Source organism: Dinoponera quadriceps, unplaced genomic scaffold (assembly GCF_001313825.1).
Source record: "Dinoponera quadriceps isolate SergipeBrazil2010 unplaced genomic scaffold, ASM131382v1 scaffold479, whole genome shotgun sequence".
In the NCBI taxonomy this organism is placed as follows: domain Eukaryota; kingdom Metazoa; phylum Arthropoda; class Insecta; order Hymenoptera; family Formicidae; genus Dinoponera; species Dinoponera quadriceps.
Genome location: NW_014554586.1, coordinates 411,256 through 423,460, shown reverse-complemented (window position 1 = coordinate 423,460; position 12,205 = coordinate 411,256). Strand labels below are relative to the sequence as shown.

Genomic DNA, 12,205 nt, shown 5'->3' with positions numbered 1-12,205 from the left:
CTTTCGGTTTCGTCTCCCGCGCGCGAGCTCTCTCGCGGACTTTCTCGGCGAGAACCGACCGACTGCAAAATTATGTAAGCGCAAAATCGCGTTTGAATTACGCGAGAGGGGAATATCTATGCACTCGGGGCACGTTAATTGGCGATCCGGCAACATTTGCATTGCTAATTCGCGAGATTTAATAGGTCGACCTTCCCGAACTTGATCCAGTCGAAAGAGAGAGGAAGAAAAAAAGGGGGCGAGTTCCCGTTTCCCGCTCGATCGCGATTCGATACAGCCGTAAGATATTTCGCGGAGATCAGCCCGTGCGAATAGCTCGCTTCTTGTTTAATCAGAATCATTTTTGTCTAATTGAGATTAAGATACCGAGATACGCGACGTTCATACTCGTGGATCTCGCAGAGCGGCAAATCAACGATATCAATTACTTATATAAGTCGCGAGATGATAGGCGCTCGACGGGCTGTCGATTATTGCCGTGCGTCGCATGTGAGAAAACCGCGTCTCCGCGATTAAGCCTGATTTAGAAGCCGGCATCGCGAAACACGCGTCGGGACTTACATCATTGTTTATGTTCGCAAATACCGGAAGCCGTTTCTGGCGAGGGAACGAGTCGACGACACGGCGCCCGCGATGCCGAGAGTCCCGGCAAGCAAAACCGGCGCGTCGAGCTAACCCTCCTTAATAAAAGGACATTAAATCGCGACGCGGACGAGCGGGTTTCCGCGCGCGCACGCTCATGCGTGAAGGTATTAAACCACGGGATTAATCGGCGTTCACGGCCAACGTGAACCACGTAACCCGAAGCCGTGTCCGCTCTTATTACGACGACTAATGCGGTTGGCATGTGTTTCTATAATTAGCGTGATAATATCGACGCCTCCGCGTCGATACACTATTATATCGCGATACCATAGATCGGGAAAGGATCGGCGGGGGAACGATAGAATCCTGCACGCTCCGATAAACTTGAAGAATCTAACGTATAGAATTTACAAGGTAAAAAGTTATATATAAACAGTATTATTCTGTTCTGACGCTACAAATGGTTACTCACTGCGGTTTCCTTCATATTGAATAGTCCTTATAAATAAGCACTTATTTCAAAATTATTTATACACAGGAAGAAATTAGTATATCAATTCAAGACTTATTCTCATATATAAGCAAGAATATGTAATCTTATATAAAGATAATTGAAGATAATATGAGGAAGATGTATAGAATTTGATCTTAAAAAGATTCTATAAAGTTCTACTAAAAATATCATATTCTTGTTATTCAAGAAGAAATGTCATTAATCGAGAAGACAAAATATTGGATAGAAAGAACGATATCTTCAAGTCGATGCAATTCTTAATTTAAAGATATTGTTCTTTCTATATCGAATATATTTCCTCTCAATTCATGAAAAATATTCTTGAATAACATGAATATACTTTTAGTGAAAATATATCATATTTGTTCATGTAAGAACAAGACTTGATATAAGATTATTTATTCTAGACTATCTTGATATAAGATTATTTGTTCTAGATTATCTTGATATAAGATTACTTATTCTTGTTAATATATGTGAGAACACGAATCTTGAATTGATACTAATTTTTCTTTCCCTGTAATAAAAAAAAATATATAGAACAATAAACATTCTTCATTCATAGTGCATTCGCTACAATTTCTCTGTGTGTTGAAAATTTCGATAGGATTTGAAGATTTCTTAAAAAGAAGTGAAGAAGAAGGAATAAATACCTGTGAGGATGAAAAAAAGGCAGTTGAATATAATGCTGTGTCGATAATGCTGCGTATCAATAAATATTCAAATATGGATTCGGTACAACGACAATGCTAGACACGATTAAAGAGAAAGCGTTAGCGGATTCACGATGGAGTGGCCTTACGGCCTAAGAAGCGTTATTAGACGCAAAAACTGACACGCGAGATTTGATACTAAGAATTCAGCGAGCATTGTCATCTCTTTATCCCCCCTCCCACCATTTTCATCACCTACATGTATCATCAATTATACATACGCAAGTACACACATTATATTATCGCATTATCGCTCATCCTATTCCGATTGTGGGAAAACTACAATCTAGACAATAGCATTCATAGTTACACAGATATATATATATATATGTGTGGAAACGTACGTTACCTCCGTTCCCTCCGGATCCGCCATTTGTGTGCTCGAGTAACACGTTCGTGCCTGTTTTCAGTAACCGCCGCTTCCTCGCTCGACGCACGATCGACGATTGATTCGCATTTGTCAGACCCCGCCATTGTCCCCCGTCACCCACGACAACTTCCTGCGTGGATACGACGTTGAATCAGGGGTGAGATCGCGGCGCACCGTCGAAAAACGCCGACGAAACGTACGGAACCGCGGTGATCCGTTCAAATCGCGACCGCGCCATTACGCGCACACACAGGCTCGCCCGTTCGCGAGCGCCGTCAACGTCATTCGCATGAAAGCTGTCGACAAAAGCTTGAAAACATGGACACCCGCGGTGTCGCGCCGTGCACCGGACAACATCGTGTCCTCGGACTACACGACAATGAAGGTCTTCGTGCCCTCGTATGAAAAGTGCGTCGGCAGTTGATTCGAACGATAGAGACCAGCCTCCATAACCTTTGTGAAACTGTTCTCAATAACGAATTCGGTTGCTTGTACCAAGGCCTGTTCACAATCTGTTATATTTAAATATTATCATACATGCATTTTCAAATACTTTGAACCAGTAATATGACATATACAGCATTCGTACGCATCATTTTATTAGCTAAGATGTTTTTAAGTATGTATTTAAGACACGATCTTAAATATAAAAATGTACTGTAAACAAACCTTAGTGCGCATTCAATGTGCACTAGTATTTAAGTTATACACTTGTTTCACTCTAAGTGCAATAAGTGCAATCCAGTTCGGCTGACTTTTGCAAGACCAGCGCTAAAACATAAAAAAGAACAGACCCAATATATAATATATAATATATTTAGAAATAAATAATAAGGAAATGACAGTGACTAGCAATTATATATTAACTGAAAAAGTGTTACACCTGTTTTGTCGCGTTTATTACATGAATTACAGAGAATTGCGGCCTCGTATCGAACAACTGCTCACGAACGACTATCAGCGGATCTGGTGGAAAGAGAAGCAAACCTGGGACGAGAGGGTTGCTGAAAAAACTCCGGGCAAAATAATACTACCTCGTATGGTGAGCAATCTTTTCATGATTATCGTACAACTGCCACACGATCGAAATTGAATATTTCACAGCTGATCAAGAAGAAAGTTCCTACGTGCGTGACCGTTAAATATCGAACGCAGAGGGACCGATGGAAGGGAAGAAAAAAGCAGGATTCAAAATCCAATTTAAAGACAGAGGAGATTAAACAGGAGTCGACCATGAACGATTCGAACGAAGAAGAGTTAAAGTCCGTGGAAGACAACAATGGGAAATTAGAAAAATGCGAAGAAACGAAGTCAGAAAAGCTTAATGAAACGCAATTGGAGAGTGAGAATGAGAAGGAAGATGAAAGTAAAGAAGAGAGTGAAGGAGAAAAATACGAAGAAACGAAGTCAGAAAAGTATAAAGAAACTCAATCGGAGAATGAGAAAGAGAAAGAAGATGAAAGTAAAGAAGAGGGAGAAGGAGAAAGTCATATTGATTGATTTTATTTAGCTCATCAAATCATACGAATTAATTAACGAGAAATGGTACTGTTTCCGTAATAAACATTATGGAAAAAAATAAATGCAACATTAAAACTATACAATACTTTGTACTTTACTTCCGTACTTACTTCCGTTACTTCGAGACCATTCCTAATTACGTATTGGATTGTAAATACGTTGCACATAAAAATTAAACTATTACTTCCTTCTGTCATAAAAAATCGACAGAATTCAACGGACTATAATTTGTCATTGAGTATTACTATTTAAAAATAAGTTGATCTTAAAGGCATAAGTTTTAAGCAGTAAGAAACTGACTGATCACAATTGATTATTCTTCTGTAATTCAAGTATCAAACCTACAACAGGTGTAGTAAGCTTTAAGCCGTAAGAAATTAACTAATTACAGTCGAATTATAGAAGAATGATCAATTGTAATTGGTCAATTTCTTATAACTTAAAGCTTACTACATTTATTCAGAAAGAAAACTGAAATGTGGTCTATAATAGGCAGTAAGAGTATGTTAACAAGAAGTAAGAACAAGAAATTAATCAATTATAGTCGATTATTCTCCTTATATTTAAATATGATTGGTCAATTTCTTATTCTTATGAAACACACTCCTACCGTCCACTGCAGATTACACTTGAGAACGGCCACGCATTTACGGTTGGTATTACATACGATGAGCCTTGTCGGATATGCCGATTGGCGGTTAGATAGAGAATTTCTAGGGAAAAATTTAGGGACCCTTGAAATTCTCTATCCAATAGCCAATCAGCACACCGACAATACTCGTCGTATAACGCATGTAATACTAGACTTACTTGATGCCGCTTTTCACGACTGCTTGATACGCCATCTACGCATATTTATATCATATGTTAGTGGCTTTCACACAGTTGATGTGAGTTCGTGAGTGAACATGTCGCCGGTGCGAGAGGTTTTGCGTGATTCCAGCGGTGATTCTGGTATGCAAACATTGATCATTTTACACTTATGCTGTTCTGCAAAAATTCTACAATTGTGCATGTGAATTTTTACATCAATTTAATACATAGAAGCACCAATCAGTTCGTTCGGTGATACAATTTTTCAGGTTATGTTCGGATACACAATATGCAGTACGTATTCTCACCTCGCGCGATTCTGTTTCCAGGATCAGAATCCGACAATGCCTCGGCCTCTTCGAGATCGAGTCGCAGCGGCAGCCCGACGTCGCAGGCCCCGGTACAGGTGTCAAACAACACCAGGAGCGAGCAGAACTCTGAGGATGAAAACGGAGCGCGTTCCGTCGTGTCCAACGCCAGCGGCAGATCCTCGAGGTCCAGCAGCCAGACAATCGAGTCGAACAAATTGGACGGCAGTCGCAAGTCGGAGAGTCCGTCGCCGCAGAGATCAGGATCCAGGCGTTCCAGCGTCGGCTCTGTTCAGAGTGAAAAATCCGGCTCTCGCCGATCCAGGAGTGCCACTCCGAAGTCAGTAGCCTCCAACAGCTCGGAGTCTCAGAAATCTCCCAGATCACACTCGCAGTCTCCGCGCGGAAGTGTGCGTTCAACGAGTTCAAAATCACCCGTCAGTCCAAGATCCGTGCAGTCGGAAGCAAGGTCGCAAGAGAGGAAATCGAAGACTCCAGCTTCGCCTGCGTCCAACGGCTCTGGTTACGACTCACCGAAAAGTCGTAGGTCCAGGAGTGTCTCTTCTCAGAGAAGCAACAAGTCGGCGGGCTCGGCGAGTCAGCATTCCCCGGCAGAAAGACGCTCGAAGTCTCCCGCGTCTCCTGGAAATGTCAAGTCGTTCGACGAGTCTGCTGAGGGAGTGAACTCGGAGAAATCGGATACCAAAAGATCGCAATCAAAAAGTCCCAAGGATGACAAAAGCGATAATGAGTCGAACAGGTCTTTCAAACAGACTGGTTTGTGATATTTTATTTTATCATTTCTAATAATAATAATAATAATATTACAAGATAATAAGATATTCAACGTACATATAGTTCTCGTCTGACACTTCTCGATAAATTAGAAATTATATTTGTATAATCTAACGTTGAAATTTTTTTTCTAATTAGATAATAATCGGAGTCCAAGGTCCGACGAGAGCGACAACGAAGCACGATCGAGAGTCAAACGAAAGAGCAGCGGATCCGGCTCGGAGACGGAGGAAATGAATCAGAAACGATCTAAGATAATAGACTCAGATTCCGAGAATGAGGCGGCGGATAAGGAAAATAGCATTGCTCCGACCGCGGACGCGTTGTTCGGCGATGCGAGTGACATTAGTACGGACGACGAGAAAGACAAAAGGGAAGAGGAAGAGAAGGAGAACGAAAGGGATCATAGGGAGAGCAGAAGTAAGAGCAAAAGCCGTAGCAGAAGCAGAAGTAGAAGTAGAAGTCTCAGTCAGGGGAGATCCGAAAGCGGCGGAGAGGGTCCGAGCCATCGGGCTCTTATTGAAGATGTAAGTTAATGAAATGGATATTATATTTTTCTCGCCTTCTTATATAATACAACGCCACTTGTATTTATACCAGAATAGACTTATATTAAAAGATTATAGATGTTCTAATATGAAACGTGTTCTTCGTGTAGGACGAAGATAAAGATAAAGAAGAAGAGCCGGAGCCACCACCGGAGACTAGAATTGACGTGGAAATACCAAAAATCACCACCGACCTTGGACGTGAGATTCATTTTGTAAAGTTACCGAACTTCTTGTCCGTCGAGACAAGACCGTTCGATCACGAGACTTATGAGGATGAAATCGATGAGGAAGAAACTCTGGACGAGGAGGGCCGGGCTCGTCTGAAGCTCAAAGTTGAAAACACACTGAGATGGAAGGAGACGTTCAACGATGAGGGCAAAGTAGTGAAAGAGAGTAACGCGAGATTCGTCAAGTGGTCGGACGGTAGCATGTCGTTGCATCTGGGCTCGGAAATCTTCGACGTGTACAAACAACCCTTACAGGGCGACCATAATCACCTCTACATTCGCCAAGGTACCGGTCTGCAAGGTCAGGCGGTGTTCAGAACGAAGTTAACTTTCAGACCGCATTCTACGGAGTCGTTCACGCATAGGAAGATGACCATGTCGTTGGCCGACAGATCACAAAAAACTTCCGGCATCAAGGTTCTTTCTCAAGTCGGAATGAACCCGGATCAGAACAGATACGAGATGATGAAGGTATTTTGCCGTTACGCTAAATCGTACAACCTGTGCTTGAGATCTTCGGGTGGTCGGATTATTCGAACTACGAAGAATTTCAAGTTCACGATTCAACTCCAAATCTGTCCGAATCTTTCGAACTTGAAGCTAAATTTCAATTGCCTGGACTGTCCGAACCTAAAATTTCAATATTTTTAACAACCTGTTGATTGATTGAATTCAAACTATTCCAAAATTTAAGGTTTACGATTGAACGATTCAAATATTTTGAACTGTTTGTACAATTCGAGATCGCACAGTCTGTCCGAATTTTCCGCGCTAATTCCAATTATAACTAACTGATGTCATATGTCGTTAACTGTGCTCTTTCTAGAAAGAAGAAGAGAAACTACGCATGGCCATGCGAGTCCAGAGCAAAACGAAGAAGAGCATCGGAGGTACCAGGAATACTGGCCGTGCTGCAGGAGCATATAGCGGCGATCCTTATCATGACGACGGCTCCGACGATGAGGGTGCGATTTCGTTAGCAGCCATAAAGAATAAATATAAAAAAGGAGCCGCCGCGATTGCTGCTAAAGGTTGGTAACTAAATATATTTTTTATTTTGTATATTATAAAACTTATTATTTATGAATATTATTTTTGTACGTTACATAGGCAGATTCCACTTGACGCTCGCAACGACGCGATCGTCAAGCGGAACTTGTTCTATATTGTGTCAAGATACGAAATTTCTTTAGATTATAAATCACACAATATTTAAGACGTTACGAAGGGAGAGCGATCAGTCTAATATTCAATTACAGGAAAGATTTCAGTATTATTCGGTAAGAAATAGACGTAAGCCGATACGTTTTATGGATATTATCTAGAAGAATCCTTTTCAATTACAGCAGCCTCGAATATATATTCTTCGGATGAGGAGGGATCGGACTTTGAGACACTTAGGCCTAAGAAGAACTTCAAAGGGAAGGTACTTAAAGATTCGGACGAGGAATCCAACTCAGAAAGTTCCTCCGAGAGCGGCGGAGACGACAATCAGGTTGAAAACGCAAGCGATTGAAATGTACATATATATATAAATATATATATAGATGTTTATATCTTGAAAGAAAAAAATCAATGTTCGCTAATACATAGATATAATAAGGATAAATAAATAAAGCAAAAGAAGAGGAGGCGAAGGCGAGTGAATATTCCAAAATTAATAACCGGCAGCCAAAAAATTCATAATTTTGTCCGGTAGAAGAAATAAGACGTCTTTGAGACGTGTGTGTTGTGTGGGGAATTTTTTGCTTCTGCAATAATAGAAGATAAATATTGACCAAATAATTATTAAATTTATTTGGCAAAAAGTATCCACTTTCTGATAGAGAACTTATAGTTTATTTCGCACATATTAGTTTTCAGCAAATTTATATAGCTCTGTCTTTGAATATATTCTAGTAATCGGACGAAAGATACGGTTAAAATCTTCAATAATTGAAAAAGCGCTTTTGTTAAGAATCCTTTGCTCTCGACCTTGATTATTTTTACCGTCATGTTTCGTTAAGCGTAGTTAGAGCTACTCGACGAGAGTTGCGAAATAACAATACACGTATAGTTTTAAAATAACAGTGTCCTGTAATGTTTTAGTAAGACCTTAATGTTCACCATATAACATATACAAGTAAGTTCGCCTGATGAAGTCTGGATCCTTCCGCCGTAATGCAACGGGAGATCTCATTACGAAGTAGAAACGGCACCATTAAGTAAATAAAATCCACGTCGGGGGATTTTGCGTTAATTTTAAGTTACTTACAATCGACCACCGTCAAATTCTACCGTGCCGAGGGATTTTTACGAAGCGTTCAGAAAACGATAGATATTCCGTTGCATACAATCAAATCTTACAGTTTGTGTAAAAAAAAGGGGGGGGGGGTGAGATGGGAATCGACCTGCTCTCCTGCGGAGGGGAAACAAGCCCGATACGATACGATATTCAGACATAGGATACATTTAGTCTTCAACAGTTATGCGTTATGCATTACGAATCGCTAGATATTTCCGTGAAAATAATTAATTGTTGCTTATTGGCAGGTATATTTACTCGATATCATTGTGTTTGTCGCTGATCCGAATCAGAAGATGGCCGATTTGACTAGACTACGGTTTTGAAGTGGTAATTCTCAACGATATCCTATATAGAAGCGCTCGCTCAGGTCACTCTACGTCGTCCGTTATATTATTATAGTTTGTGAATTCTAATTTAAACTAGGATTTCGTTCTATGTCCCACTGTATCTCAATCCTTGGCCACTTTGTCTGCAGGACTGTCAGCATAGGATTACTATCCATGATACACTTCACAGTGCACTCAAGCAGCACCGCCTGTCCCTTGTGATACTTCACTCTATTCTCCGGATTGCTGCGTTGCAGACCGTTGTAGTGATAAAGGACAAACGTATCCGGACACATGCAACGTTCCTCGGGGAAAAACTCATCCATGAACGATGCGAGAAGTATTATCCCCAGATTCTCATTGTCCAGCTTCTTCCTCATAATGTCGACGCTACGACGATAGACGAGAAATTAGAAGTTCAAACGTTTCCAGACGACAAGACGACGGTTGATATGCCGAGGCAAAGAGATGAAATTTTCACCATATTACATTATTTGTCGACATTAAAGTAATTCTTACGAGAAGAATACGTACTATTCCGCATCGGCCACCAATCCTAATTCTGCCAACACGTCCTGCAGTAAATTCGCCGAGATAAAGTTGTTTCCTTCCGGATCGAAGCGTTTGAAGATTCTTCGTGCTTGTTCCGCCGGTGTCTCCGGGCTTACTAACCGCTTCTCGGTGGAGAAGAGCACAGTTAAATGCGTTTCCGACCCCAGCACCCAGATAGAGTGCGACGGCGACTTCAGAAATGTTCCCACTTCGCAGTATCGTAAGTGCTCCAGGAGAGCCAGGAATCCCACCGTATTCTGTTTATCTATGCCACGTAATTCTACAAAATACATAATTAGAACATGAGAAAGAATCCCTCTCCAGCGGACAGTTTCTAGAATATACGATGGTTTTCGTAAGGTTTAATAATTTAACTTTGACAGATTTCCGAATTTTACTCGGCGATGTCATTCGTGAAACAGCCTGGTGGTGGAAGTGAGAGAAGAGTAACAAAGTTAAAAAGATACTCAATACAAAGGAAGGAAACGTAAATCTCACTTAGCCCGCCGATATCTTGATCGTGATCCCAAACGTGACTAACTGCTCGACCAGTCAGCATCAGATTGATCAAACTCTGGCTGCCGTATCCGTAAGTGGAATCGATCATGGGTTCCGTGGGATCTGACATTTCCGAGCATATTCCTGAAATCCCCTTTGTACATATGACAGTGTAGAGTAGCAGTAATACACCGTATTGATCTTTCAACATTCCGATTTGCTCCGTAAACAAGTTCTCCACATCGTCGATGCTATTTGTGGTGAGTATCCTGAAACGATAAAACGTGATTAATGGTGAAGACGCGTTATTAAAAAGTTTAATAGTTCCTTCATCAGGTCGAAGGAATACGTTCGGAAACGTACCTCAGCTGAGAATGAAAAACCTCCGATTCTAACGGCGTTTGTTCTGTGACTTGCGTTTTGCTAGTTTGGCTACTTTCGCTAGTATCCTCAGCCGAATTCACCATAGATTCCGCGGATTTAGGATCAGAAGCTTCTTTACTAGACGCACAGACGTTCGAGTGATTAGTGTACACTACTGAATACTTAGGATCCTGGGTATCGGCGGCTTGACTAATAATTTCAACCATTGCTTTTACAAGTAACTGATCACACTTGTCAACCTCGATGGCCTTCCAAGTCACGACATCGCCCTCCGGTAACAACTGCTTCAAAATAAATGCCTGAACCGGGGCTATCACGGCACAAGGCCCTCCTTCTCTTTGTACAAGCGCAGTGGGTTCGTCCACGCTGAAGGAAAAGCCTGTAACAGTGATATATGTATTAATGATTTCATCAATAGAATGTAACGAGAGGTATACGATACCTCGAATTATCGGTTCTATCGTGCAATGTTACATGTGAATAGAAATATGACTATAATTGTCATTGATGATCGGCCATTACGCCGACGTGACACACAACCACCAGATCGTGATTTTACACGCGAGTTTCCATGCGAAATTACACGATCGGCGTGCATGCGAGATTATGTTTCCGTCTCACCTTGCGCCCATCGCTTGAAGACGTCCTCTTTGACCGTCGAACCCCAAAGCAGTGTCTTGATGTTTTTCAGGAGCTCGTCGTTGCTTGTGATAACATTTTCGGCCATTATCCCTGGGAATGCACTCAATGTACGGGAGATTACAACGCACCGTGCACACGAATTTTATCTAGAGTAGACCATAATATTTCCTAGGGTTTCTCGTTAAATCTCACGCGATACCAGAAACATGCAGCACACCCCGATAACCTATTTTGTACAACAGACAACTGCCAAGTGCGGCGCCATTTTGGTCCTTTTCTTCTTTGTGAAATATGCTCGAGAGTGTGAATCCGAGTGAGATTCGGCTTTCCACGCGGACAATCGATATATCGTGTGTCGAATCACAGAGCGGCCCGATTCGTATCGTCGATGATAACTGCGAAGAAGTGGCTGGTAATTTCTTCGTTACCGCCAAATCATCTCGGGCGGCAGTTGATAAGACAGAAATTTCGCATATCGACTGCAGCGCGCGAATAGAGAAAAACGATTATGTTAGAATATTCTTTTCAGCAGAGGCAACCGACGAAATAATATGAAAAATTATTAGCTCTATGGGATTTAGCGTAACAAAAAACGTGCGTCACGCCAAATCTGTTCAGTCACTTCCCGTCGCAAAATCGTGTGTCAAATCAGAATAAATGACAATGAAAAAAATGACGTCATCCGGATAGCATATGTCATTCATATATATTATATTTATATTGGATATGCTGTGTGAATATACGCAACATATTGAACAAATTCCTGCAACAACTTTCGTAGTATATCATATCTCGTATATTTTTGGAACATATATTCAGGATATATTAGGTTGGTGCGTATGAAATGTCGCATTCTCTTTACATGCGGACGTTTTCCTCCCTGTTTTCGTTATACTTTTGTATTTGGCATAACCTCATTCATACTCGTATTGTCCATTGCCAGAGACTCATTTCAACAAAATAGGTTTTCTCGAAGGTCTTCCCTTTTTTATTTCTTTTGAGTTTATTACCGATATGAATTCTGCCGACATTCGCGTCATTTTCTTATATGAGTACAAACTTGGTAATAGTGCTGCAAAAGCTGCACGCAACATAAACCAAGCGTTTGGGGAGAATACG

The 12,205-nt window shown here is 41.2% G+C and overlaps 3 protein-coding genes across 3 annotated transcripts; 2 read left to right on the top strand and 1 right to left on the bottom strand.

The window, feature by feature from the left end:
* The first annotated feature begins 1,562 nt into the window (after positions 1-1,562).
* On the top strand, positions 1,563-3,682 carry LOC106752193 (myb-like protein X). The gene is made up of 2 exons (XM_014633721.1): positions 1,563-3,224; positions 3,287-3,682. The coding sequence occupies exons 1-2, from the start codon at positions 3,021-3,023 to the stop codon at positions 3,680-3,682; spliced, it is 600 nt and encodes a 199-aa protein (XP_014489207.1). The 5' UTR covers positions 1,563-3,020.
* Positions 3,683-4,589: 907 nt separating this feature from the next.
* Positions 4,590-8,028, top strand: LOC106752233 (another transcription unit protein-like). Its single transcript, XM_014633787.1, has 6 exons — positions 4,590-4,657; positions 4,846-5,601; positions 5,758-6,146; positions 6,278-6,868; positions 7,224-7,428; positions 7,744-8,028. Exons 1-6 carry the CDS (start codon positions 4,612-4,614, stop codon positions 7,911-7,913), a joined length of 2,157 nt encoding a protein of 718 aa, XP_014489273.1. The 5' UTR covers positions 4,590-4,611; the 3' UTR covers positions 7,914-8,028.
* Positions 8,029-8,129: 101 nt separating this feature from the next.
* LOC106752234 (protein FAM188A homolog) lies at positions 8,130-11,435 on the bottom strand. Its single transcript, XM_014633788.1, has 5 exons — positions 11,066-11,435; positions 10,424-10,823; positions 10,061-10,329; positions 9,545-9,842; positions 8,130-9,400 (listed from the first exon to the last, which is right to left on the bottom strand). Exons 1-5 carry the CDS (start codon positions 11,169-11,171, stop codon positions 9,094-9,096), a joined length of 1,380 nt encoding a protein of 459 aa, XP_014489274.1. The 5' UTR covers positions 11,172-11,435; the 3' UTR covers positions 8,130-9,093.
* Between the last annotated feature and the right edge of the window lie 770 nt (positions 11,436-12,205).

Excerpts from the sequence above, each read along its gene's own strand:
- LOC106752193 (XM_014633721.1), top strand. The coding sequence starts at position 3,021 with ATGACAGTGACTAGCAATTATATATTAACTGAAAAAGTGTTACACCTG. Across the intron at positions 3,225-3,286 it reads AAATAATACTACCTCGTATG|CTGATCAAGAAGAAAGTTCC; the intron begins GTGAGCAATCTT and ends AATATTTCACAG.
- LOC106752233 (XM_014633787.1), top strand. The coding sequence starts at position 4,612 with ATGTCGCCGGTGCGAGAGGTTTTGCGTGATTCCAGCGGTGATTCTG. Across the intron at positions 6,147-6,277 it reads ATCGGGCTCTTATTGAAGAT|GACGAAGATAAAGATAAAGA; the intron begins GTAAGTTAATGA and ends TTCTTCGTGTAG. Across the intron at positions 7,429-7,743 it reads CGCCGCGATTGCTGCTAAAG|CAGCCTCGAATATATATTCT; the intron begins GTTGGTAACTAA and ends TTTCAATTACAG.
- LOC106752234 (XM_014633788.1), bottom strand. The coding sequence starts at position 11,171 with ATGGCCGAAAATGTTATCACAAGCAACGACGAGCTCCTGAAAAACATC. Across the intron at positions 10,824-11,065 it reads CTTCAAGCGATGGGCGCAAG|GCTTTTCCTTCAGCGTGGAC; the intron begins GTGAGACGGAAA and ends TCACTGTTACAG. Across the intron at positions 9,843-10,060 it reads TCAAGATATCGGCGGGCTAA|AATTACGTGGCATAGATAAA; the intron begins GTGAGATTTACG and ends TGTATTTTGTAG.